The sequence below is a fragment of the Acartia tonsa genome, chromosome 5, assembly GCF_053477335.1.
Source record: "Acartia tonsa isolate MP-2025a chromosome 5, ASM5347733v1, whole genome shotgun sequence".
In the NCBI taxonomy this organism is placed as follows: domain Eukaryota; kingdom Metazoa; phylum Arthropoda; class Copepoda; order Calanoida; family Acartiidae; genus Acartia; species Acartia tonsa.
The window spans coordinates 32469298-32496832 of NC_137264.1; the positions used below are offsets into that span (position 1 = coordinate 32469298).

Consider the following 27535-nt stretch of genomic DNA (forward strand, 5'->3'; position numbering starts at 1 on the left):
TGTCTGTCTGTCTGTCTGTCTATCTATCTATCTATTTCCTCCTGAATGAAAATTTCAACTTTCACTTGTGAACCGAGCGCAATGCTTCCCAGAGACAACGGAGAACAGAACAGTGTCGGAGGTTTTGTGAGAGGCATAGAAGTGTTATGTGTGTGTGTGTGTGTGTGTGTGAGAGTGTGTAAGCATTTGTTTGTCTGTGTGTTCTTTTATGAGAGTGGGCGTACATGATTTCATTCTTATTTTTCTATAGGAAGGAGCTGCTTATAAATATTCTATTTACTTTACACTTAAACTTAATGTTTGGTAAAAATCATATTTCCCTTTTTTGTTTGTTTTTAGTAGCAAAGTTTCAATTCATTTTTTCTATTTGTCTGTTTCTTAGTTGGTTTTAAAGATAGACAGATGTAATGTAATATTTATCTTTAGTTATTTCATCATTCACTCCTATAGAGTTCATATATCTAGGGAGTAGTAGTAGGGACTAGTAAAGAAAGGCGTAAATTTCTCAGCTGCTATTAAGGATAAACGACTTAATCTATTTTTGGCTATTCTCTTATGGGTAATAATGAATATTGTCATCCTTGTTTTTATGAAGATTAACCCATTATATAAATAGATATTATATTCCCTTATTTAGTAAGAAAAGGGAAACATTAGAAATATTTTATTTTTAAACAAATTTTAGGAAGAATTTTTTTTTCTTGTAGTTTTGATAAAATGGCATTGTACCTGACTAGCTAAAATCACGAAAAGAAAAAAAGAGGGTTACCAATAATCAAAATAATGTACAAGAGCACTTGGATGGTAAAAAATTCCCCACTTTTGTTGTTAATATTCATATTGAGTGGTTAATGTATTGAAGCTGCTTTTATATTTTATTTTGGGAAATACTTTAGGACAGTGTAGTCTATCTGAATAATAGTTCGAAATTTCAATTTCAATAAATATTTATGTACAGTTAATCAAAAAAGATAGTTACAATATGAACAACTAGCGGCTTCGCCCCTAGCCTCTAGGGGCTTTGCCCCAAGAGGTAATTTAAAAAAAAATTGGAAATGCAACCACTTATTTCGAACATATTTAAAAAAAACAACATATTTTGGTGCTGCAAACCATAATTTATGGGTTTCCCATAATGCTTTCTTTTCAATCTTTTAATAATTTTTTTTTTTGAAGGGGGGAGTTGGGGGTGTCCCACCCCTCATGAAAATAGCTTAAAACCACCACAGGACCAATAGGTATATACCCTGAAGAGTAGAATCGGATCGGTTCAGTTGTTACCGAGATCTTAAGGGAAGGACGGATAGACGGACAGACATCAAGCTACTTTGTATAATAGATAAGAGTGTCTCTTTCTTGTTTATGGACAGCTTTTGAAATTATGTTCAGTTTCACACTTTCTAAAAAATGTCAAACTCTCTTTATGTAAATACACAATTTTCCCTCTTTAAGTGTAAAAAATGTACAATACTGATTGACTTTAAAATCCGAAGTTTGTGTTTCCAGATGGAACAAACAAAAATAATATATACATGATATATATATGTAAAGTACTCAAATATTATATTATAAAAAAGGTGGATAATCAAATCAGTTTTGTTGAATATTATCATGAACACAGTTATAGACACTGCTAGCTTTGTTAGAAAGGGGTAAGATTTTATATAAATAGTTGAAATAAATTATTTTTTTTCCAATTGAAATAAAAAAAAAAGGATAACAACATCAATAAGTAGCAAAGCTTAAAAAATATCTTTAACAGGAGCCGGGAAAATCACATTTTCCCCATAGTGTTATTGACTGACTGACAGACAGACATGTGAAATATAGAAATAAAGGTAGAGAAGGGGTGATCAGTTTTATCCAAAGATTCTTAACAAAAACCTTTTTAAGTGGCAAATGTAGACAATTAAAAATATTCATTTGTATCCAACCATCTTGTCAGAGAAGTCCCAAAAGTATAATATCAAATAGTTTTTTGTTTGTTAAATAGACAGGAAGGTTCTGAAATTATAAATTAAAAATGCAAAATTATGGATTACTTGTTAGTTGTTAGATTTGAATAAAAAATGCAATCTAACGGCTAATAACATTTTATCTAATTTTAGTGGTAAGAAGCATGGTAACAATTTTATTTATGAAGAAATGAGAAGATTAATAAAACAAAGAGAGAAAAGAATTAAGATATTATCAAGTAAGAATTTTTATTTAAGTTTTATTATTTAAACCTTTCCATGAGATAACATGAATTTTAATGCATCCTAACCTACACGATTAAAAAATATAGTCTTATTTTAAAACTATCTATATGTGAAAATCTTTAATTATATTTTGTTAATCATTTTTTGATGTAAATTATGACAAGTCAAAAAAATATTTAGAGAGTAAGCATCAGCCAATGGACAATCTATATGTTGACAAAGATAGGTGTATAGCCATCAAAACAGTTGCTGATGTTAAGGATATTGCAAAAGAACAGTAAGTCATTTGCTTCAAAGAAGTTTTAAAAAAATTACCATTAAAGCTTAATGTTTTAATGGATCTAAACGATTTCAAACATGATAAATATAACATTTTAAGAGAGAAAGCCAAAAAGGATCTAATGAAGTCTGATCATTTTGTCAAGGAAATCATATACATTAGCATTTGATTTTGAATTTTTTTATAAAAAAAAACTATTTTTTGAAATTTTAAATAAATTAAAAATGGAAGTAGTTGGGCTAAATCTATTTTTAAATAGCTTAAATAAGGAAACAATAATGTAGTGTTAATACATAATAATACAACATTAAATAGTTGCATTACAATTTAGATATTGTATTTTCCATGTACTTATGTGTACTTATGTTATAGAAAGTTCTTGATTTATAAGTTTAAAATAATCTATTATTTGTTGAAAAACTATAGGTAAAATAACTGTCTTAACCTCTTTTCGAGGAAGCTTTGTGTTTATCAAGATCGAAATTAATTTCCTTATTCACAATTCCAATTCAGCGCAAATGTCGTCTTTGTTTGACTTTCCTTTCCTAAAGAGACGCGGCATGGAATGTTGTTTATGTTTTGATGTCTCCACGTTCTTTACTTTTGAATGATATGTGAGTGGATGAAGATGTCGGAGAATAAAGTCGGGCCTATCATTGGTCTCATAGTGCGTGAACAACCCTAGTATACCAGGTGCTTTAACCATAAGAACTTCAGGTAGAATTTCTTCGTTTTATTTAAATTGAATGGCGTATAGGACGGATTTATTAAGTTTAAAAGCCTTAGCCAGCTACACATGAAACTTTATTATGATTCAATTATTATGTTTTAGTAATTTTTATGTGCCTTTATTTTTGCATTTAACAATGATCTATTAAACCAAATAATTTTCCTTTAAAGCCAAAGTACCCAAAGATTCTTAACCGTAGAAAAAAAGATTTTAAAAGCAAATAATATTACGTGGTTATAAAAACTGGAATTTTGTATTAATTGATTTTGTAATTTCAGGACTTTGAAATAGTTTGTGTCAATAAATCTATACTCAAACCTGCTGTTGAAACTTGATGGTTCCTGGTGTTGGGGGATTTGTCCGTATGATTAAGATCTCTAGAACTTCCCACAAATTCGGAAGTCATACTTAACCAAAGTGTTATGGTTAAGACAATAACAAAATATACTATTTCTAGGTAATAATATACATATAAAGTATATACACGTATTAAAAATTTAAATTTTTATTTTTGTTTAATCCAGCTGAATGTGAATTTCCACCGAAGTTTTCAGCTATATAATTATACAACTATACAAAATTAAAAGATTTAAAGCTATCTTTTTGCATTACTTAATGTAGGAAATGTATCTGTTTTCTTTAAATATGAAAAATAGCAAAATAATAATGACTTTTTAAAAATAATATGAATTAAATTAACAGATTAAAGTTTGCTATTATACTGCCTTAAAGTAAAAAAATAATTAATGCTATTTTATTTTTTGTTAGATTGATAGAAACTATTTAAGAATAATTTGAATATTTCATGATAAACCACATTTACAACAGGATTACCTTTCTTTTTAATATCATAAATATTAACAACCTATATCATTGCAATGCTTTCAATAAATATAATTTTATAACTTGCATTAAAGATGGATGTTAACTGAAATAAATGATTTTTATCTACCAACTTATAAAGAGGTATAAAACAGAGAATATTTCAAAACATATTACAGTTAGGGAGTTGAATCCATTTTTATAGAAGCAGAAATATAATCTATGATTATGGTTTGGACCCTCTAAAACTGTAATCTACCCTTCCACTTTCCCCTCTCTTGGTGAAGATATCTTTAACACCGATACGAATTTTGAAATATAAGATTCCACTTTTGTCTCTCTTGTTGAAGATATCTTCACCAAGAGAGGCAAAAGTGGAATCTTAAATTTCAAAAATCGTATCGGTGTTGAAGATATCTTCACCAAGAGAGGGGAAAGTGGAATCTTACATTTCAAAAATCGTATCGGCGTTGAAGATATCTTCACCAAGAGAAGGGAAAGTAGAATCTTACATTTCAAAAATCGTATCGGCGTTGAAGATATCTTCACCAAGAGAGGGGAAATTGGAAAGGTAGATTACAGTTTTAGAGGGTCCAAACCATAATCATAGATTATATCTCTGCTTCTATAAAAATGGATTCAACTCCCTAACTGTATTAGAAAACTGTTTCCTTAATATTTTTGTTTAATGTATATGATTTGCCCAAAGGGATACTTAACCCAGGCAAGTAATTGTAATAAAAATAAGAAAAACATATTTTTAATAACTTTTATTAAAAAACCTTGTACAAATGTCTAATAAATAAATTTCAAATTTGTTAGATAAGGCTTCTAAAACTGAAAAACAAGCCAGACCTTGCCCTGAAAAGATTATTCAACTTGTTACAGTAAGTTTATTTAATAAATTTTCTCAAAATAACTATATTAATTATCTTAAGCAAATATAAAGCTACTCTATAATTTACTATGTCTGTGTGTCAGTCAGTCTGTAATGCTATTGGGGAAATGTGATTTTCTCAGATGTTAATTAATATAGGAGGCTGAAACTTGTCAATATTCCTATCGTTATATAAACTAAGCATAAATAACTATAAAACATGACAGTCTGACTGCTTTTTAAGAGGTTTTTGATTTCAACAAATGGTCCATAAATCTCCTTTTACGTTTTCTTATCTATGTTTTTTATATGCTGTACTAATTATGGATGTTGTTATCCTTGTTTTTAGATATGATATGAGTAAAGATCTGAAAATACAACTTCAGGTTAATTATCAAGCAATTAAATTTACTTTTAGGACAAAAAATGTATGATGATAAGATAGAACTATTTTTAGATTGAGCTTGCTCAAGCATATTTCCAACAAAGTAGATGGATGTTTACTCTTAGAGTAAGATTTAATTTAATCATCAAAAAATAATAAATAAATATTGAAATGAATAATGTAACAAATAAATTTATGTTTGATTAAATCTTTTACAAAAAAATTACTAATTTTTATTTCTATATGGATCCATGAATAAGACAATCAAAATAGATAAATATTTTCCCATTGTTGTACAGTACAAAAAATATTGGAGGAAAAGTTTGCAGATTGTTTCTTTTTAAATTCTAATAAGGAGCTTCCCCTCAACAATTTTAAGCTAACAAATAGCAGAACGTGTATATGGAGTTTATTTTCTTCTCTCTTAAAACACAATGACCAAATACAAGTTATTTAGGTAACAGAAGATTTACTAAGAAAGAAGAATAGTATTCCTTCTCAAACAGTATGTAGCATAATGTTTTTGAAGGTAATTGTAAATTTTCTTCCTAAACATCCTCCAATTGTAATCTAATATAATTAATAATTAATGTCCATTATTTAGGCAGAATGTTACTGGCAAATGAAGGTATATTTTTTACTGCAATTTTTTTTGAGATAAAATACTAAGAAAATCTTGTACAATAATTTGGTTTAGTTAATCTATTACTTTTTTTCTAATAGAAGATTGAAACATCTCTTATGTGGTACTACAGAGGTAAGATTATACCCAGTAATTATAGCAGGATTAAATAATTTTTTTATGTATATCTTTTATTTATACATGAATATCAGGTTTACAGCAAGCACCTAATTTTGAAAAGGAGTCCTTCAAGCAAGGAATTAACAGGTGAAATAAGAAAACAAATTTGGAATGTCAATTATTATTCCTTCAAAAGATTTCATAATTCAATCATTGAAAATTTATTACCTCTGTCATTTTTTAACATAACTCTGCAGGGCATCTATTCTTAACCTAAACAAAGAGAATCATAATGAATATATATTCATATTAGAAAAAAAAGTCAAAAGAAATTAATATTATGTGATCAACCTTTTGTCTTCATAGAAATATAGAAGTTATAATAAATTTCAAAGGTCTTAAAAGAGTATTTTGAATAATAGAATAAACTATTGATTGAAAATTTAAATTTCAGATGTATGAAAGAAATAACAAATATTCTAAATAATTTTACTTTTCCTGCTTGTAATTACAAACAGCTATATCTTATTTCTAAATAAATGTATATTGATTTAATGTGTCATTCCATAACGTGTAAGTATTGTCTTTCATATTCCATTTCCCCTCATCTGAAGTAAGAATTTTTATGAATAGAAGCTCAGCAAATCTTTTAAATGGAAAATTAATTCACATTAGTTATTTATGATTTTTTTTCTTCATGTAATTAAATTTACAAGCTATTAAAAAAAATAATAATAGTTATAGAACTATTCTTAATTTTTTTTTGCATAAAAGCTTAAAACTAATTTATTTAAAGATCCTTAATTTGCATAAAAATTTTATTTACATAGAGTGATCAACACAGTTTAATTAAACATGTTATTTTTATTTTAAAAAGAAATTACATTTACTTATTAGGGTTAATTTTAGATTTAAATTTATTTGAAGTTTTAATTCATTGTAGACTTATTTAGGGAAATGTTAAAAGTTTAAATTTAACTTTTGGTGTGATATCTGCTGATTTATCCCTTACACTGAAGATCTTGAATACACCTTTAATTTCGTCTTAAAAAAAAATAATAAATATCATTTGAAATCTAAAAGAAGATCCTAATATTTTCGTTTTGTTTCATTAAAGGTTTTTTTTCATTTCCAGCACATCACAATTTACTTTCCATAAAATGAGGTCCTTTTTATAGTTTAATATTCACTGTACTGACAAACATGAAAGTTCAAAAGAAAATTAAATTTACAGTGTTTATCTTTTCTTTTATTATGTTTTGCATTCAGCTTAGGATTGCTATAATGAACTTGATAGATCCACCTTTGGTTGATAACACCTATGAAAAAGAAATAACTAGAAATGACATGCCTCTGATTACTATCTGCCCAAACAACCAAACTAATGTTGCAAAGCTAAAAGAAATTGGATATAAACTAACTGATAAGATGATGGTAGGAGAGATGAGTAAACACCTATGTTCTGAGAATTCAAGCTGTATCACATCCTGGGGTATACATATGAATCTTACCTTCAAAGATATCATAAGTATAGTTTATGATAAGAAAATGATAACATCCTTGTGGATTAAAAGTGAAGTAAAAACAGTATTTTTGCCAATGATGGGACTCTGTAAAGAAATTTCAAGTTTTAAATCTAGCTATCAAGTTCCTATTTTTAAAGCAGTAGATAATGATGAGATGACAATGTTTGTTACAGATAAATCTTACAGAAGCTATTTCTTGCCAGATCTTTCATCACATGTTGGTAACAAAACTATCCAGAATTCAGCTAGAGCCCAGTTTTTCAATGTAAAAGTGCGAATAATATCATCTTGCACTCCTAAGGAAATAAAATTTTCAAATTCTGATTATATCAAATGTATTGAAGATAAGATTGAAAATAAGATAAGAAAAGTCTTGGGTTGCAATCCTCCTTGGATGAGTCCTGAAAATCACTGTAGTAATGTCTATTCAAAAGACTCTCTTGATATCATTCCCAACTTCTTTGAGAAATTTGCTAAGCCTATTTTTACATTTAACAACATCAAACTTGAGGAAGAGTGTAGAAAAACCTGCCTAACTACAAAATATTTTGTAAATGAAAGAGGTGTCTTACCTGCTGGTATGATTTTACATTTGATCAGAAAGTACTGGCTACAGAAAGAGTTGCTAATTGCAGCATTTTCCAGTTTGTTATTGATGTTGGTAGTAGCCTTGGACTCTGGTTAGGATTTTTAGTGCTTGGGCTTCATAATCTGGCCACTGAGATTGTCAACTTTCCAAAGAATAACATGAATTCATTTTATTGAATTACCTTATTGTGACAGGATATTTTGTCCTTAATCTAAATTGCTTATATATTAATAGTCCTGAGATATTGGTCAATTCGTTCCTCCATAGTCAGGGGATTGGATTGGATAAACTCATAAAGGGGATGGGGAATTACATTAGCCAGCTTGGAGCAACATTTTATCAGGGTAGGCGAGAATATCTCACAATATTGCAAATTCTATATCCATTATTAGTGATATTTTCTTTATTATAATCTAAAAATGTTACATGATAAATGCAATTAATTTAACATAATTCATATGATAAAATTACAAAAAAGCAGTATAAGATATATAAGTAGTACATCATTGTAATATAAATGTAATATAAAATCATACTATGATTAACATAGATTATTGATATACATATTTTCTTCAATGTTTTTTAAACTTTTGAAAATATATTAGTCATGTGTAACAAATTGATTTATAATACTTGAACATTAATACATTACTTACAATGGTCATTGGAAAATGGTTAAGGATACATGGACTGGACATACTTTATATTTTAATTACTTTTACCTTTTATTTCGACATTTTATTATGGTTGTGAATTGTTGTAATGGAACAGAATAGAAAAGTGAGTATAAGTGAAATAGTAATTATAAGATAAACTTGTTTGATTCAAACATGTTTATTTAGTTGATTATATACACAGTAAATAAAATGCCTCTATAATGTTTTCAATTGTTTAGTTAGGTAGAAATTAACTTAAATAATGAAAAAATAGTAATACATACCTATTTAATTAAAGTATACACCAGCTTTCTAACCTAAATTCTTTAGCATGCTTTTGTGTAAAACACTTTATTAAAAATGAAGAAATACAACAGCCAACTCATGATTATGTGAACAAACTAATAGGGAGTTAGTTAGGTAAAGTGAAATGGGGGGGGGGGGGGGGGGGGTATGGGTCATGTGAAATATTGATGCCTAAAAAATAAACAAAAAATAATAATGTCATTCAGCAGTTCTTTATGTATTAAATGTTCAGTGAAGGGGAAGAGAAGGGAAAAAGGGAAAAGGGAGGGAGGGTACAGTAATTGGTCCAATTTAAACAATTATTTATTCATTACTAAAAAATAATATCAATTTGATACCAAAATTTTTACAGGGTGCGCCACATAAATCCGGACTTTTTTTAAACGGCCATAGCGCCAAAACTACTTGACCAATCAGGACGTTTGACCCCACTATGAAAAGCTGAGGTAATGACCTTTTAGACCATGGAAATCTTTGGACGATGGAGGACGTGTACGCCGAGCTGGCCGCGCATATGTTCAACAAGGCAGATTCGAATTGCGCAGATAAATTACCGTGGATTTATGACTTGGGCCTACTAAATCTGACCTCAGCCCATCTGTAGGTGAGATGGACTAATGAAACTTGCTGGAGATACTATCAGATACCTAGTGAAAACACTAGAAAAGACTAGAGCTCTCTATCCCAGCTGACTTGGCTGTAGTACTCCGACAAAGTGGATCGTGGTAGATTTTAAGATGTCAACAACGTCAAAAATCTTGAAATTTTCTCGGTTCTTGACTTCAGGGGCCCATATGGAACCTTGAAACTCGTTTTAGACTATGTAGTGCGCTGATAACCCTATCTTAATCTTCGTGCCATTTTTAAAAAGGTATAAAACGTTGTTCTAGCTTAACTGTGGCCCAAATGAGAGCCGCCGTGTCAAAGGGTAGCTTTAAAGATAGGTTAATTTGGATCCTGCTGTTACTCACTCCATAAGGAGATGTGGCCTCCCAGCAGCCCCTATCTTAATCCAATGGACTTTTGGGCCTGGAGCGCCATTAAAGCATGGACTAATAGACGCGCCCATACCAAAAAGATCATTCTCTTTGCTCCTATCATGGAGAACTTCGCCTGCTTGAACAGGGACATGGTGACCAGGGTCGGCGGGCGGATCAGGGAGCGGGTAGAGGCGGTGATTGAGGTTGGTGGCGATTTTATTAAATAATCTAATAGTCATATACCTAGGTTACTTCCCAGTTTTTAAAATTCAATAAAATCTTTAAAATTGACGATTTTATGTTTATTTGTTTAAAAATAAGAAAAAGTCCGGATTTATGTGGTGCACCCTGTATTAGTCTTTCATTTAATTTAATTTGACCTGTACAGTCCATTATTTCATTAGGCATCCAAACCATAGAATCGTTGTATCCATTTGCAAGATCATGGATCCAGGTACATGTTACTATTTGGTCTAAATAGATAAATCATCTTTTAGAATACCTCTGATTAAACTGTTTTTAACCTATTTTTGAAAGGTATATCAAAAATATACTCTGACACTAGTAGAATCATACTGCAGAGCTAAAAATTATAATAATAGCCCACATCGATTTTTATTAGGATTTTAAAGTTTTTTTTTTACTATGAATTAAGTAAATTTTACTGAATCTTGATGTGTCTTTTCTTTTTGGGTAATATTCTTGCTTACAAATAATTTTTTCTTCATAATATGATAAAAGATAATGATAGTAAAAAATAGCACTTTTGATTTTATATTTATAGTATTTCATTAAAAGTTAAAGATGTAGGAAATATCTTTGAATAAACATAAAAACTATGAGGATTCAGCATTAACCAATGACAAAACTAGAAATCTTTAAATTTTAAATATAGTGTTTTAACAAAGTGACTTATTTCCTATATAATAGAATAATTTTTATTTAATTAAAATGAAAAGAATGAAAACTATACACATTAAAGATACATACTTTTTAAAAATATTTAAAAAAATAAGTTTGAATAATCTTATTTTATATCATATTTGTAAATGCGATAAAGATAAATTTGTTGTATTGCATAATACATTTACTTTCAAATTACAGATTTAGCCCTCTACAGCTGACTTATATGTGTTTTAAATAGATAATAGACATAAAACATTTTTATGTTAATTCATTGATATATTGTAAAGAAATAATTTTTAATTAGTTTTGATAGATGAAATCAAAAGACCTAATTTTTCTCTATACTAGCATACAATATTTATGAAGAAAAACACTCTAAAAGCTGAGAATTTCTCCTACAAAGGAAAGACACATATCATCACAATTCAGCAAAATTTACTTAATCCACAGTAAAAAATGAACTTTAAAATCCTAATAAAAATCGATGTGGGCTATTGTTCTCATTTTTAGCTTTGCAGAATGATTCTACAGGTGTCAGAGTATATTATTGATATACCTTTCAAAAATAGGATAACAGTTTAATTGAATAATCCTCTAGAGAGATATTGATCCCTTCATGGGGGGTAGTAAGGGGGGGGGTGTTACTAACTCTACAAGGCTCTTCTAAGGCTAAATAACATATTGTTTAAAAGTGTATTAAAAGTATATTTGTAAAAATGACTTTTTTTTGTCTTTGGCACTCATTAATTAAAAATAAATATAAATAAATAATAAACTGCATCTAACCTCTTTGTGGATGTTCTTTAGTACCATATTCAGACCAAGACTTTCCATCTAATGGTTCCCAACCCCTAAAAATTCATGCTATTGAAGATTACAAATATGATAAAAAACTGCTTAAAATAAGAAAAAATGTTACAGAAAGGCATGTAAAAAAACTAGTACCATGGTAATGGAATTTCAAGCATTTTACCAGCAGGACATCTGTACAACACAGAGTCATCCAACTCATTCACTCTGGAAATTAAGTAAAGATAAACTATAGACATACTGTCAAATCAGCCAATAGGAAAATACTAAAGGTACATTCAAGACATCTCATTGGTGAAAACAGATCTTGGTATCAAAGGGGAAAATTTTAAATTTTGTTTGCATTATGAGTCAGATATAAATTGTCGCTTTAGGATAAAGCTTTCTTTGGGTAAATTAATTTGTGTAAAACATTATTCCCTCATATAATGTGAAGCATAAAACAAATCATACAATAAGCTTATTATGAATAATAGAGTTTCTTTAGAGTAAAGTTAAATTTTTAAAAATTATATTGTTAAAATTTTTCTTAAATTAAGTACAAAAAGTAAACAAATGTTTTTATCTGCAAAAAATTCCTTATTAAGTTTAATAAAAAAAGGGGTCGGATGGACAATCTGAATATGTTATGGCTATGGGAAATAACAAGAAATAAAGAATTAGCACAGCTTTACAGAGCCTCACTTTCAGACATTCCCAGGTTCACAGCACAAGATCAACACATTTTCTTCTGCTAAACTCACCAATATAGTTGTTATTAGTCAACTTTGCAGAAAAGGAAGACATAATTGTAACCAACTTTACCTGTAAGGCCAAATAACCTCCATTTTAGGGTCAGCAAATGGAGGTGGGTCTAGACATCTTCTCTCTAAAATTCAAATTTAACTAGGTTAGTTAAAAGTGTAGTCTTCATAAATGTATACACTACTATTTCAACTTTAAAAAATTTGGATGTAGATTTATTTTAATAATTTAGTATCTTACTTTTGCATGGTACAATTTCATCAGGTTCAGCCCATTGTCTGTTTGGTCTGCACTCATTGTACCAATAAGGAAAGTCATCATTTTCAAACATGTATCCATTTTGACATCTATACCTACAGTTTAAAAAAAAAATAAAATGAGATTTTACCTTTTTAAGAGCCTTAAAATCTAAATCTTTATGTAGTGAAAAAAGGTGAGTGAGGTGTGGCTGGAGTAATAATAATCACAGGAGTGTTATATTTTTTAAAATAAGTACATGGCTCTGCAAAGCCAAAGTTGGCTGGGGATAAGGGAGGGTTTTTCTTGATCCATGAAATATTTCATAAACTTGAATATATGGATATTACCTTGTAGCCAGTAATCCATATTTCCTGGATGCACCTGGCCCGTCTGGGGCTGGTGGAGGTTGGTCTGGACAGTCTAGCTCTAAAAGTTCTTATGTATTGTTCTTGTCACATTAAATAAAAAGCCAAATAAAAAACAGGTTTTCCCACAGTATCCTAACTAGTTGGTCTAAATTTCAAATACCTGCAGTATTAATTTAGAAAAGAAATATATGTAATATACACTCCACAACTATGAATTAAATATTAGGAAGCAGATTGTTTTTGACAATAAAAAAAGAAACTTAGATTAAGCCCTTTGATTATGGTAGGGGATTTTTATCCCAATATTTCTATTTAAAATTGTATTGTAATTTTCATCTGATAAGCAAACTTTTCTGATTTGTCTTGGTTCTACTATTTTCAAAAAGCTACCAAATTAAGTCATCTATATATATTAATTTAAGGAGACATCTGATTGATATATAGAAAGTGTTCAGAAAGTCCATAAGTACATAGTACAAGTAAGCATATAAATACTTACTAACACACATTTCTACAGTTGGAACACTCCATTTTCCATTACTCTGACACTTATTGATGGTTGTATTTAGTCCGGACGAGGGGTAACCCCATCCTTCTCTTGAGCAAGAGTACTGAAATAATAATTCACTTTATTTCAAGTATTTATTGAATAACCCTTTTTTGTATTTTTATTATACCTGAATGAGTGTATTAAATGGACGAGCCATACCAACTTCTTCAGTCCAATTCATTAAAGATAATCCAGTGGAATCAACTTGGAAGGGGGCATCAGTGCAATTGATAGCTAAAATAGAGAAGGGTTTATAAAATTTTCTTGCAATATTTAAATAATGAAAAATTTTTATTAAGATTATTACCTATGCATCTTGGCATTTGTGGAGGATCTGGATATGGATTGTGTGGAAGAACAGGTCTCCAGTGTTTATCTGCATCACATCTAACCATGAATTCTGTTTCAGCTGTTGTTTGCTCTCCAAACTGAAAAATAACATAACTTTGAACAAGAAAAAGTTTCTTTGGTAAAGGAATAGTTATTTTTTTCATTGTATTATTAACAGCTTTCCGCGGATATAGAATGTACAATTATAAGATTAAAACCAGTTTTTCAGCCCCGAAGTGCCGAAGGCATGGGCTAAAAAACTGGTTTTAATCTTATGATTGTACATTTTTATATTCACAGAAAGCTGGATATAATACTATGCTATACACAGTTATGGAATCTCGACCACAAAGATTTTTTTATCCAATCTTGACAAGTGAGGAATTTTTGGAAAGAGGAATATACATAGAAAACGCCTATGTAAATAAGAAAATCCGCAGAAATCATATTTGCAAGTTATTTGCAAAAATCTGCAATGTTAATTTGCAAAATTAATTTCTTGCCTTAAATGACTTATTTATAAATAAATCTTTTATGAAATATGTTTATCTATAAGTTTAGAACATACTTAAGGCAAAAAAGTTTTCTTTAGTGTTACTTTTTTCACCCTATGTATGAAAAAAGCAGTTTCTCACAATTTATGATAAAAAGAGGTATAGGAACAAAAAATGTGTTTTTTCTTGATGTAAACACAATAATTGGCATAAAATCTATCATCCTGAACGTAAAAATCATATATAGAATCCTTTTTAGAGGAAATATAGTTCAAAAAGTAACCAAGACATTTTTGCAAAGTATGAAAATCTTTAGAAAATAGTTCTTTTTGATTTTGATATACATATCAGATAAATGGATATAAAATTAGTGATCAAAAACTATAAAACAAGTTAAAACTTTTTTCAACCCTATCAATAATTAAAATGCACTTTTAGGTTTACTCATTACCAAAGTTGCACATAAAAACTCTTTTTATTAAGTTATTAAACAAAATAGATTCAAATCAACAATTAGGCGTTTTTTATAATGCAGTAGACCATTATATAGTTGGTTTTTTGCCCTTTATTTTGTTTAATTACTTCATAAAAAGAGTTTTTATGCACTACTTTGGTAATATGAGAAACTGTTTTTTTCAGATATAGGGTGAAAAAAAAACACTAAAGAAAATTGTTTTGCCTTAATTACGTTGTAAACTTATAAATAAACATGTTTCATAAAAAGATTTTTTCTTAATCTGTCATTTAAGGCATAAAATTAAATTTGCTAATTAACATTGCAGATTTTTGCAAATAACTTGCAAATATGATTTCTGCGGATTTTCTAATTTACATAGGCGTTTTCTATATATATTCCTCTTTCCAAAAATACCTCACCTGTCAAGATTGGATAAAAAAATCTTTGTGGTCAAGATTCCATAACTGTGTATACATAGTTTTATCGTATGGATGACAACTGGTTCCTATCCACCGGATTTGATTGAATATGAGAAAAATATTTTATTGATACCTCATTAGGATACTCTAAAACTGTTCCTTCAGGACAGGTATACTTTATAACCCTTGAGAAACTGTTCCAGTCTGTGTCATTGGCAGCTCTTTCTTCAGCATCATGCAGAGCTTCAATAGAATCTTCTGGAGAAGTGGGAACTGTTCGGCTGCAATACACAGCTAAAAATATAATTTCAATCAATATAAAAATTTAAATACAGGCTAAAATTATATTTTAAAAAGTGTTTAAAATTCTCTGTACTTACGTATACATTGCTTAGTTTCATCAAATTCATAAATCCAAGTTTTGTTATAACATGTTGCTTTGAATATGATATCATGGGTTCCATTGAAAATATATCCATCATCACAAGTATAGGTTACATTGTCTCCTTGATACATTATTGGATACAAAGCAGATATGTCTTCAGCATTACTCTATCAAAGATAAATAAAATTTATTATTTCAATACATTTAGACTTAAACAAGGATGACAACATCCATAAATAGCAAAGCACAAATAATCATGGATGGGAATACGTACAAGTAGATTTAAAGTGTATTTGTTAAAATCAAGAATAAATTTATTGGAGAAAATAAACATGAAACCTTGTTTTATTTTGTATAATGATGACGGTCAAAGTAAATTTGGTAGGTACATAAAAGATGCTCATAACAATGGAAAAAATTAGTTTGATACTGGTATCCTAAAAAGTTTTAAAATTGGACCAGAAATACCAAAGATATGGGGAAATAAGTAAAAAATATAAAAATAGCCAAATACCTACTAAAAGTCGGACTATATACATAAGCGAAATGGAAAAATAAGGGAAAAATCTAAGAATAGCCAGGAAACTACAGGAAATTTAATTTGATATCTATAATTGAAAATAATATCGGACCATAAGCATCAAAGATATGAAGGAAAATGTGAAAAATACAAAAATAGCCTAAAACCTGCTTAAAGGCAGTCTGACAGTCATAGTTGTTTTCTTTAAACAAGAGGAAATTTGATTTTGATATCTATAACTGAAAAAATTTTGGAAATCGGACCATACACACCAAAGATATGGAAAAAAATGTGAAAAATACAAAAATAGCCTAAAACCTGCTGAAAGGCAGTCTTACCGTCATAGTTATTTTCTTTAAATGACAGGAAATTTAATTTTGATATCTATAGCTATAAAAAATTTGAGAAATCGGGCAATATACACCAAAAATATGGAGAAAAATGTAGAAAATACAAAAAATAGCCTAAAACCTGCTAAAAAGCGGTCCGACCGCCATTGATGTTTCATAGTTAATTGTGCTCCTTAATAATAGGAATGTTGTCAAAAAATTTCAGCATTTTATCATTTATAGGAGCTGAGTAAATCCCATTTCCCCCATAGTGTTACGGACTGACTGACGGACAAAGTAAATTATAGAGTAGCTTCGCTACTAAAAACTAAATGTTTTTTAGTTTAAAAGTTGAACAGATTTACTCAAATAGCAGCTAATTTATAAATATTTTCCTTGATTAGTATTTCGATATCATCTGTAGAATTGGCAGGATCATAAGTCCAGGTAGGATAGTGAAGTCTTTCTCTTGTGTTCCACAATCTGTACCAGGGTTTCCTACTTTCAATTTCAAACCAACTTGATGTAAAGTGAACCTGTGCACTGAACATTTTAAATATTGCTGATCATACTTTACATGAAGCTTTAATATTAAACATTTATTTATAGGCTTTCAAATATAACAAAATTATATTCATTTTTTAAGCAGTAAAGAAATAGCAATAATTTCCTATCAAAAAGAGGAAAATTTGGAATTGGTGGTGGAGTTTCACAAGCAGGAATAAAATCTTCAACTGGACAGTCCTTCAGACAAGATCCCCACTTTATTATATCAGTACCAGTTGTTCCTCCTAATTCTAAATTATACATTTAATAAAAATCATTTAACATATAACAAAATTTACAAAATATTATTTAAAGACAAATGATATAACATTATAAAATTGCTTAATAATAACCTGTAGGGCACCAAGGGTGAAACACATCATCCATGATACAATTTTTAAATTCAACTCCTTTGTATGTAAAAGGAAATATACACTCTCTTCCTTCAATAGTATAACACGCTTGGAATTCACATAACACATGGTTTGTATCATCTTTACACCTTTTACCATCTACAGCAACAATTCTTCCATTTGAACCAAGTTTTAGACAACTCTAGATTTATAAAAATAGTTATTTAATCATATTGTATCGACAGGGAAGCTGTTCTTGTGTACTTTGTGTTGTGTACTATTGTGAAAAGTCCTATGCCCATTAATCCTTATTCCAGAGGTGGTAACAACGACATCTCCTAACCACCAGAGAAATCCTAAGTGCGGCATTGCTAGCATATGCGCGTGTGGCTCCTTTGAGCGCCTTTTCCCTTGTTGATCAGAGAATCCGTGCGCTGTGAGATGTATGTTGATTGTTGATGAAAGAATCATACTTTTATGCTAAAATTCACCTGTAAGACTGTCATGCTTGCACGGATATTGACCAGGTAACAATTTATTCCATGCATGATGAATATAGGGCTTTAATCGCAAAGTGTTTTAATTTGGCAGAGAAAAAGCACATTATTTTCTTTTGTTTTGTTTAATAAAGACCAACCATCTATGTAATATGTTAATTATTTTGTATTACACTTAAATGACCTTTTTTTTATTCGTCAAAACAATTTATGATTTTATTACGCTAAACCAAAATTGATTATTGCATTTGTATGTATTTCTTATCTCTTGTTATTTTTATTTTTTATGCAAAAAGTTTTCATTCTTTGAAAAAACAAATTTGTAATCCCCGTGTCATTCACTCCATCGGACAGTGCTAAGGTGCTTTTCTGTCGCCAGTTCATTGCTGATACAATAAGATCTCTATTTCAGTCGCCTGCTGAAGCACATAAACTTATAAAATTGCTTTATTTATTACCTCCTCTCCAGTAAATCCTGCAGATAATATATCAATACTTCCAAGAACTTGAACTTGTTCTGTGTTACCAAGTAATGTAGGATCATAGTTTATCTCAGCTTCATCAATGTCATCAAAAATTACTTTGAATTTGTTTGAATTCTTTGTACATTGGATCTTTACATTGAATGGTAGAGTAAGATCTGTAAGATTGGTAAGGGATTTTTCAATCTCATCTAATGTTTGTTCATCAGCAACTCTGAAATTAAAAATGTTTTGAATCATTTACAGTTCAATCATAATATAACTAAAAAATTATGAAAATCTGATAAATTAGATACCTAGATAATGTAAAACTGTGTGGCTGCCCATCTTCACCTGTCATTCCATTCATATGAAATGTCCATTTTAAAAGAGCATTGGAATTGTCAATCTTCATCTGAAAAAATAAAGTATTGTTTACTTAAATAAAGTCAGGGGTGTATATTTTTAAACCAAAAATAATCAAACTGTTAAATGATATAATTTATAAGCAGTAAGTTACAGATTGATTATTGTATAAATTTATATGTTTAATTTGTAACTATTACCTTGATAACAGGTTTTTTAGAGGATAATCTTCTAGTACCAAAGAGACCAAACAATGCAAACATTTGTTTATCATCCTCACAAATGTTGTGTTTAAAAGTTACTTTAGCAGGTGTTTTCTCATCTTCTAACAAATATCCTAAAATACAATTGATTATAAACTTTTATATTAATATAACCATCAATATAACTATTGGTTATTTTCTTTTTTTAATTCATGTTTTTAAAACTAATATATATGAATCCATTAAGAAAGAGATATTTGTATTTAAAAAAAAATAAATATGTTGAATTCTTTCATAGATTAACTTTTAAAGATACATTAGTTTATAGAGTAATAGCTTCATATTTGTCCATAGATAACTCATTAAATCTCTGTAGAGTAATAGCTTTTTGCACAGATTTTATTACATATTCGAACAGTTATTGCCAATTTTTGACAGTTTTATGCCATTTTTAAATAGCCTATTACTTACCGATACTTTTCAATCCTGCTATCCAGGATCTTTCTTTTGATGTGTCAACAATTTCATTTGGTATATTAAATGAATACTCTCTTGCTACCTGAAGCAATTTTATAAATTAGATTTATTTCTCAAATATTTTTTGAAAAATATAAATAAACTAGAATTTATCTCACCTCAGGTTCATAATCTAAAGATCCCTTAGCACTTGCATCAATCCAAATATCCCTAAATCTTGTGAAAAAGATGTTACATTTGTTAATTATTAGTTATTTTATATTCATAAAACCTTTTATCCACAATTCTCAATGGGATTTTTGAAGCAACATAAGGGTAAAATTACATTTTATCTTTTACTAAATTCCTGTGATTATCATAAAAAAATCCCAAACTTCCATTCACTTTGCAAAGATTAAATTTTACCTATCACTCAGTTTCATAGCCTCAATATCAGTTAATGTTCCAGGTAACACTGGTCTAACCAAATTGTGTTCATTGATCTTGCAGGTTGTTACAATGTCAGAAAATTTAACAGGAGCTATATAAGTAAATAGTTGATATAATTTTAGAAAATTATAATGAACAATACTAACCCTATTTTTGAGCTACAGTTAAAAATTAGATACCTAATGATAATCCATAGCATGTTCTTCCATCCTCCTCATGATTTGCCAATAAATAATTTGTAGGACAACTAGGAGCTGAATTAATCAGAGTATGATTTTTAAAGTTTAGTTTTACATTTTATCAGAATAACAAAATGTGAGTGGGTAAAATTATTTCTCGTATTCATTCGAATCTGGTGGATAGGAACCAGTTCTTATCCATACGAAAAAACTATGTCTAGCATCATATTATATCCAGTTTTCTACGAATATAGAAATGTACAATCATAAGATTTAAACCAGTTTTTTTAGCTGGTGCCTTTGGCACCACGGGGCTAAAAAAACTAGTTTTAATCTTATAATTGTACATTCTATATCCGCGGAAAGCCGTTTATAATACGATGCGAGAAATAACTATTCCCTACTCTTTATAAATATGTATATGTATCAAATTATATATATAATAATTATAAATGGTATATATATGTATGTATAAATATAATTTTATTGATTTACTAAAAACTTACGGTTCCAAAGGCAATAGTAATTCATGTTTTCTGTACATGTAGTTCCTCTTGGTTTAAATCCTATTCCTCTTTTGGCATATACACAATCTTTGCCAACAAATTTGATGTTATCTCCATCAAAATCATAGCTATCAGTATTGTATTCAGAATCATCAGAATATTTTGATGTAGACATATTTATACCTTAAATAATATATGTAGTTAAAACCTTAAAATAGTTTTTTTTTAAATTTTAGTAGACACTTTACCTATGTGGAAATCAAACATTTTTGTAGATACAGCATGTGATTTCAAAAAGAAGAATAATTCTGTTGACTTGATTGGTACAACTAAACCTCCTTTAAATGCACATGATTCTTTTGCTTCTGTGATATTCACTAACTCCTGTGGGCTACTTGCATAAAAACACTTTCCTAAAATACAAAATAATAACTAAACCCTTGACTTTTAGAGTATAGGAGTTCTATTATGTCAAAAAATCATTGTATTAATGATTTTGTTTAATAAACTTATACACAAATAAGTGCCGCACACAAAATTGATATCATTACATTGATTTCTACACTGTGTTAAGTATCACAATATCTTTTTTTTCACATAAAATTTAACCTTGTTACTATATTTGATTCCCAAAACTTTTATAAAATTGAAAATTGTACTTACATATATTTAAATTTAGAATTGCAGTAATTTTGATATTACCTTTATGATAGAAATAATTGATTGGACAAAGAGATTTTTCTTCTTGAGGAGTTCCACAGTAGAAATAAAATTTCTCATTACAGTCAACACTTCTCAACATACTTCAGTATAATATTCAGATATTATATAGTATTAGCTGCATATAATGTATTTAATAAAATCTAAATATATATCAAACTGAAAATGAAAATGTTTACTTGTCAAGATTATAGTCAATAACAGCACAGTTTCCAGATGATGGTTCATTTTGGGCCCATGCAATCTTCTCATGAATATTTCCATCATTATCAATCCAGTTACCTCCAACTGGTTGCTCTAGATATATTCAATGTTTATACTTTTTTGATGTCATATCCTTATACTAAAGTAACAGGATGTTTGTCTGTCTGTGTGTACTGAAGGATCTCGCTAACCGCTGAACCGATCGGGTTCTCCTTAACAGGGTAGCTTCTCATAAGTCCCGGGAAGGTTTATAACTATTTTGGGGGAGGGTACCACCACCCTCCCAAGAGAAATGACAAAAAAAATCGAAATTTTTTAAATTTAGGGGAGACTTCAACGTCAAATAAGGTGGTATCGTACATAAAAAATTAACTTTAACAAACAAAAACATTTAAAGTGCCACTAGAGGCCTTTAGGGGCGTAGCCGCTAGTGTAATCTAAAGTAATTGTAAGAAAAGAGTGCTAACTGCTACAAGAAATACATCACTAGTTTTTTTTCAATAGAAAATATCATTTTTGTGTTATTTATGGTTTAGGAACTAGTGCAAGAAAAGTTGAAAAATAAAAAAAATTGTTCAGTTAATTTAGAAATTTTATGATATGAAAATTTGACTCAACAAAGTCAACATTTAAGAATATATTAAAGTTATAGAATTAGGAATAATTGTACTAAATCTGATTTTATTTTAATTTTCAGATAAAACAAAACCATAAAAAATAGTAATATATTGTAGAAGTTTTTCACTGCATTTTATTTCAATAACACAAGCTGCACATTTTAAAATTGTAAATATATACTTCGATCACTCATTAAAAATAAATTTTTTTTTGTGTTATTATACTCAACAGTCAATAACCAGCCATGATGCAAATACAGTTGTAAATTGAATAAGAGTAACGTATTAATCAATTACCTGACATTCTGTCAATTCCAAGGAAAATAGATTCAACATCTTTGGATCTCTTTGCTAAAATCAGTAAACTTTGCTGAAGCTGATACTTTGTCGGATATGCAAATCTGGTTATTTGAATACTATTAGGAGGAGATGTACACGTTAACTGTGCTTCAGAATAGGTCATAGGTTTATCTGATAGTTTGTAACATGTGTCATCTATATCAAAGAATTCTTCAGGACATGATTTTGCTCTCTTAAAGTCTTGAGGTACATGGCAAACTTTAGACATCTGATATATCTGTGATTTTGTCAATGGTTTATTGTAATATTGGAAACATGACATTTTACCAACAAATGGCTTGTCTCCATCTTTATTTTTACCAAACAATATTGTAGGAGAACTGTTTTCATATTCAATATGGAAATCAATATCTTGTTTAACATTGAAGGAACTTTCACCTTTATCTTCTGTTCCATAGGTTTCATTGACAGTTATGAATGTTCTGTTTGTATTTGAATCAAACACAAATGCTAGAAATTGCCAGGACTTAAGTTTTAATTCTATATCTACAATTTGATTTTTGCAGGGAACTAAATTAGTTGCATCAAATGGACAATATATAAAGTTTGGTTTCTTATTTAAGATAACAATATGTAATATATTATCTATGCTTAGCACATATGGATTACCATCAAGTGTTCCAGGATTTAACCATAAACCCATTGTGAAACCTTTAACTGTTGAAAAACCTATAGGTAGGATAACATCAGTCATATATGAAAAGATATCACCCATGAAATTAGCAGATGAAGGAAGTTCTGTTTCTTTTACAGCAATGTTTGAGAAACCAACTAAAGATTCAGAGCCAGTCAATGTTACATTGTTTAAAGGGTGAACATAAGTAGGCAATTTCATTTGTTCAATTTTATCAGGATGTGGTTCCTGTTTTACTTGACAAATAAACCCCAATTCATTTGAACATGGAGCAAATTTTATATCTGATGTTGTTTTGTCAATAGCTAAACATTCCCCTGAACCTAAAATAACACAAAAAAATATTTACAAATTACCATTCAAATTTCTTTTCAAAATTTAGTTGACCTTTAAAAAAATTTACCTGAAGCAGAAGTAAATGTAGCTTTGTCATACAAAGTAGAATGATATATCTGATCAGCATCTGTAGCAAAGTTAGCTGGATCTTTTCTATATCCAGTCCATATCTCTGTAATTTCATTATTCAATTTTTTTATTATTTCTAGGAGAAAAAGCTTGTGAAAGTCAGTGGAAACTTCAGTTAAGACACCCCCTTCATCTCGGCAATGAATCAAGGCATCACTAAACTTTGAAGGTGTTTCAAATAGTTTGTAACAATCCTCTTGAAACATGAAGTAACCTTTTGGACATACCCAATCAAACTCTTCTTCACAAATATATCCTCTCTTATCTGGTGTATCTAGACTAGCATGCTTTAGTGTCATTGTTGGTTTAACATACTCAAAGTATCCAATTTCAGCATCAGTGCCTGCTGAATCTGGTAGACTTGCACAGTCTTTTATAGATGCATATCCATCTGATCTAATAACAGGGCGAGACATTTTTGTTTGTTTAGTAAGTCTTCTTGGGAAAAGATTATCTAAGCCATTTGAAAACAAGCCAATCCAATATTCATCTGACTTTTGGGTCAACATTCTTTTTAAATCTCCAGGAAGGTTAACTGATTCATTGCAGGTTTCGAATTTTACTAATCTAGAATTCAGTTTAGAGCATTGATAAAAGGCATCTGATATACTAGCTTGAGCCTTCTTTCCAACAACCTTTAAACATTTTTCTGCTCTCCTAAACCATAGAAAACCTGATTGACACTTGGATTCACATATATATGGTTTCTCTATATTCTTATCTGCTGCTTTCCATGCATACTTTTTATTTACATCAAGCATAAGCCTGTAGTTGTCTGTGCATTTATTCAGAAGACAACCTTCATTTTCTTTCTTGTCTAACCAATCTGAATACAGAGAAAAGTTTTTGCCATTTGACTCCCAAGTCCAAAGTGAATTTTCAACAACTCCACCCACCCAATATGTTGAAATATCTGGAGAATAATTTGGAAGAAATTGAACCCTGCTATTTGAAATGATATCAATGTGTGTTTTTAATTGTGGAATAATTGTATTATCAAGAATTGTCAACAAGTAGGAACCCTCAGATCTACATTTGTCAGAAGCAGCTTGGAAACTCTCAGCAAATGGAGAAACTCTTACACACTTTCCTCCAACAAGATCATAATTAGCATTACAATTTGGATTCGAGCTTGCCAGGTATCCAGTGCAATAGCCATATTCATCATTTTCTTCATCAAACATTCTATTTGTATCTGATAAAATAGTTGGACACCAAATTTCCTCCCTTGGATCAATAGCACATTGGTCATACCACACTCTGTCAGATAAAAATGGCAGGTAACATTGTTTTCCGCCTCCTGGTCCATCATAGGTTATTTCTCTTTCATCGGGACAGATACCAGTCTTGTGAGTTATGCCAATATTATCAGTATCAAGTTCAGTAAAACACCAAGAATACCTTGCAGTTTCATTGTAGATACAAGAATGATAAAGATCTGATTTGTCAGCTTTTGTGTGAAAAGGAAAATGACAAGATTTGCCAATTTCATTGCCATCAATTGTAATTAAAGGTTTAGCTTCACAAATATATCCTAATGGTGTGTCTCTTGTATAATCATTACATTTTTCAGCCTGAATAACACCTTTGTTAGAAAGATATATACAAAGTGTGTCTGTAGTAGCAGAGAGATCTGCAATAGTACCCGACTGAAGATTTCCTTGAGCAGTAATTTTAGATTCCAAGAAATAAGCTCTTGTCCCATCATTGTAAAACACTTCACCTGTTGTAGGATAATTTGTAGTTTTAGCACCAATTGCTATGAATTTTGGTGTGCTTGTTGCATAGTTTAGAAATAAATTCACAAAAAAGTTATTTTCAGACTGCATAAAATCACCATCAAGGTTATAATCTCTTGGCTGATACAATCTGGATCCAAGGTCATTGCATATTTTTTCAGCTTCTTCTTCATTGCTGACCATGTCATGTCTTGTCATGGCTGATATGTGATAACAATTTACATTTTGATGAAAGAATCCAATTGGACAGTTGGTGACAAGGCAAGTTTCCTGACATTCTCCTCGACTGGTTCCATCATCAATATGAGTTTCATTGTCATCTGTGTTTAGACTACACCATGTGTAATCAGAATCAAGTGTAATACAGGAAGAGTATAATCTTCCTTTGTATCTGAAGGGAAATCTACACAATTTAGAGTCAGTGGTTCTACACTCAGCCACATGACATGCAATGCCTTTATTAGAATCGTCACTCCTTGGGTTACCCCTTGACATAAATACTACATTACCAGATTGTGAATTTTTAGTAACTGACATTGAAGGATGTGTAAGCTTAAGGGAATTTATGACCTCAGACTCGTCCCAAGTTTGACTAGTACTACTTGTACTGTAGTAGATTGAACCATTCTTTCTTTCTGATCTTTTCCATCCTAATTATGAAGAGAATATTGGCTCGTTTAAACAGATAAAATTTCTTCTTTACTCAAATTTATATGCCTTATAATATTAATTCCATCAAATACCTGTTATAACATGATATTCATGAGGAAGAAAAACTGTCATGAAATTAAGAATAGCATCAAAATATTCTTGTTCAGGTGAAACATGAAGCAGTTTAGCATTTTCTCTCATACAAATCTTTTCATCTTAAACATGATTTTTGAATTAAAAGATGTTTACATGTATTACCTGAAATTTTAATTAAAAAATATATAAAATTAAATAAGATAAAGATTTCAACAATAACTTATACCTGAGTACATGCTAGCAAACTTGCGTACAACATCATTTCCATTTTCTGGTTTAATTTTATCATGAAGTATGGCTACACATGATCTTGTAGGGGGCATCCAAATAAAATCTTCTTCACATATTGGTCCTAACTTACAATATGCCTGCAATATGAATTATTGTAAGATTGAATTTCTGAAATGGGTTTTAGTTTTACTAATCAATTATATTTATTCTGTCATCTTTTTATTGAACAGTAAGGTAATAATGTCTTAGAGATAGCTGAATAAGAATGGTGTAAAATATTAGGAAATTTAAATAGGGAAGAAGAAGGCCTGCTGATAAGTACATATACCTATTCAAAAATGAGTAACACACTCTTGTATTTAGTTGTATAAAGATATTTCTTTATTTATAATGTTAATTTAAAATAATATTTTCAAAAAGAGCAAAACTTGTACCTTTACTTTTGTATTACAAGGCACAATTTTGCCTTTAAATAAGTTATTTCCATCAGCTATCATACAATCTCCTATTAATAAAAGTAGCAATTCAAAATTGTTCAAGATCACAAACACCTTTTAACACTAAATGCAAAATGTTTGAATAAATTAATCTACTTAATTAGTCTGGTAGATAAATTACTGATTAAAACATATATTTAAACTCAGATATTTTAGATGAAAGGCCCCTCTTTATTCATCAGCTTATCAGCCATCAGCCCAATCGATCTGTTTCTCAGTAAATATTGGCTGGGGAATTAAAATCTCAATTCTATTTAAATTTCCCAATCATTGTAGGTATACATAAACATATTTAAATTTTTGAAACTTTCCCACTATAATCAAAAATCATCAATCCATTACTGGGGTTCCAGGTTTGAGAGATTTGTTAGTTTATCTAAGAATTATCATTTTTGATTCTTATAATTTATGTAAAATTAATCATATCTCTTAAATCATAGTTCTTTAGAATAAATGACATATCTAGCTAATTTAATATTTGTAAAAATAACCTGTATCTTCAGGATTTATAATTTCTACATCAACAGGATGAAGTATTTTTCTAATTTTAACAACAAAATTTAAACAAATTGCAAATATCTGAAGTTTTTGTTAGAGTGAGATTATTTCATTTATTCTTAGTGACCAAAAAATTTGAACTTCTCCCTTTTTATTTTTT

At 29.4% G+C, this 27535-nt stretch overlaps 2 protein-coding genes and 2 long non-coding RNA genes across 4 annotated transcripts; 2 read left to right on the top strand and 2 right to left on the bottom strand.

Annotated features, from left to right (window-relative positions):
* The first annotated feature begins 1581 nt into the window (after window positions 1–1581).
* LOC145320313 (uncharacterized) lies at window positions 1582–2652 on the top strand. Its single transcript, XR_013880157.1, has 4 exons — window positions 1582–1652; window positions 2109–2194; window positions 2382–2478; window positions 2581–2652. It is a non-coding gene; the product is annotated as an uncharacterized LOC145320313 (long non-coding RNA).
* A 2603-nt stretch (window positions 2653–5255) lies between these two features.
* On the top strand, window positions 5256–6297 carry LOC145320314 (uncharacterized). Its single transcript, XR_013880158.1, has 6 exons — window positions 5256–5296; window positions 5368–5421; window positions 5753–5824; window positions 5900–5923; window positions 6019–6052; window positions 6130–6297. It is a non-coding gene; the product is annotated as an uncharacterized LOC145320314 (long non-coding RNA).
* A 1455-nt stretch (window positions 6298–7752) lies between these two features.
* Window positions 7753–15960, bottom strand: LOC145320111 (sushi, von Willebrand factor type A, EGF and pentraxin domain-containing protein 1-like). Its single transcript, XM_080162551.1, has 12 exons — window positions 15793–15960; window positions 15546–15706; window positions 14020–14140; window positions 13840–13946; window positions 13662–13773; window positions 13142–13220; window positions 12795–12907; window positions 12615–12678; window positions 11946–12017; window positions 11787–11851; window positions 10442–10567; window positions 7753–7859 (listed from the first exon to the last, which is right to left on the bottom strand). The coding sequence occupies exons 1-12, from the start codon at window positions 15926–15928 to the stop codon at window positions 7753–7755; spliced, it is 1263 nt and encodes a 420-aa protein (XP_080018677.1). The 5' UTR covers window positions 15929–15960.
* Window positions 15961–17249: 1289 nt separating this feature from the next.
* On the bottom strand, window positions 17250–27414 carry LOC145320112 (uncharacterized). Its single transcript, XM_080162552.1, has 19 exons — window positions 27369–27414; window positions 26815–26885; window positions 26376–26517; window positions 26146–26268; window positions 23602–26052; window positions 22502–23521; window positions 21563–21680; window positions 21366–21466; window positions 20912–21076; window positions 20664–20846; window positions 20158–20232; window positions 19955–20069; window positions 19708–19759; window positions 19544–19631; window positions 19070–19206; window positions 18821–18918; window positions 18501–18738; window positions 17546–17747; window positions 17250–17443 (listed from the first exon to the last, which is right to left on the bottom strand). The coding sequence occupies exons 2-19, from the start codon at window positions 26875–26877 to the stop codon at window positions 17250–17252; spliced, it is 5565 nt and encodes a 1854-aa protein (XP_080018678.1). The 5' UTR covers window positions 26878–26885; window positions 27369–27414.
* Window positions 27415–27535: the final 121 nt, after the last annotated feature.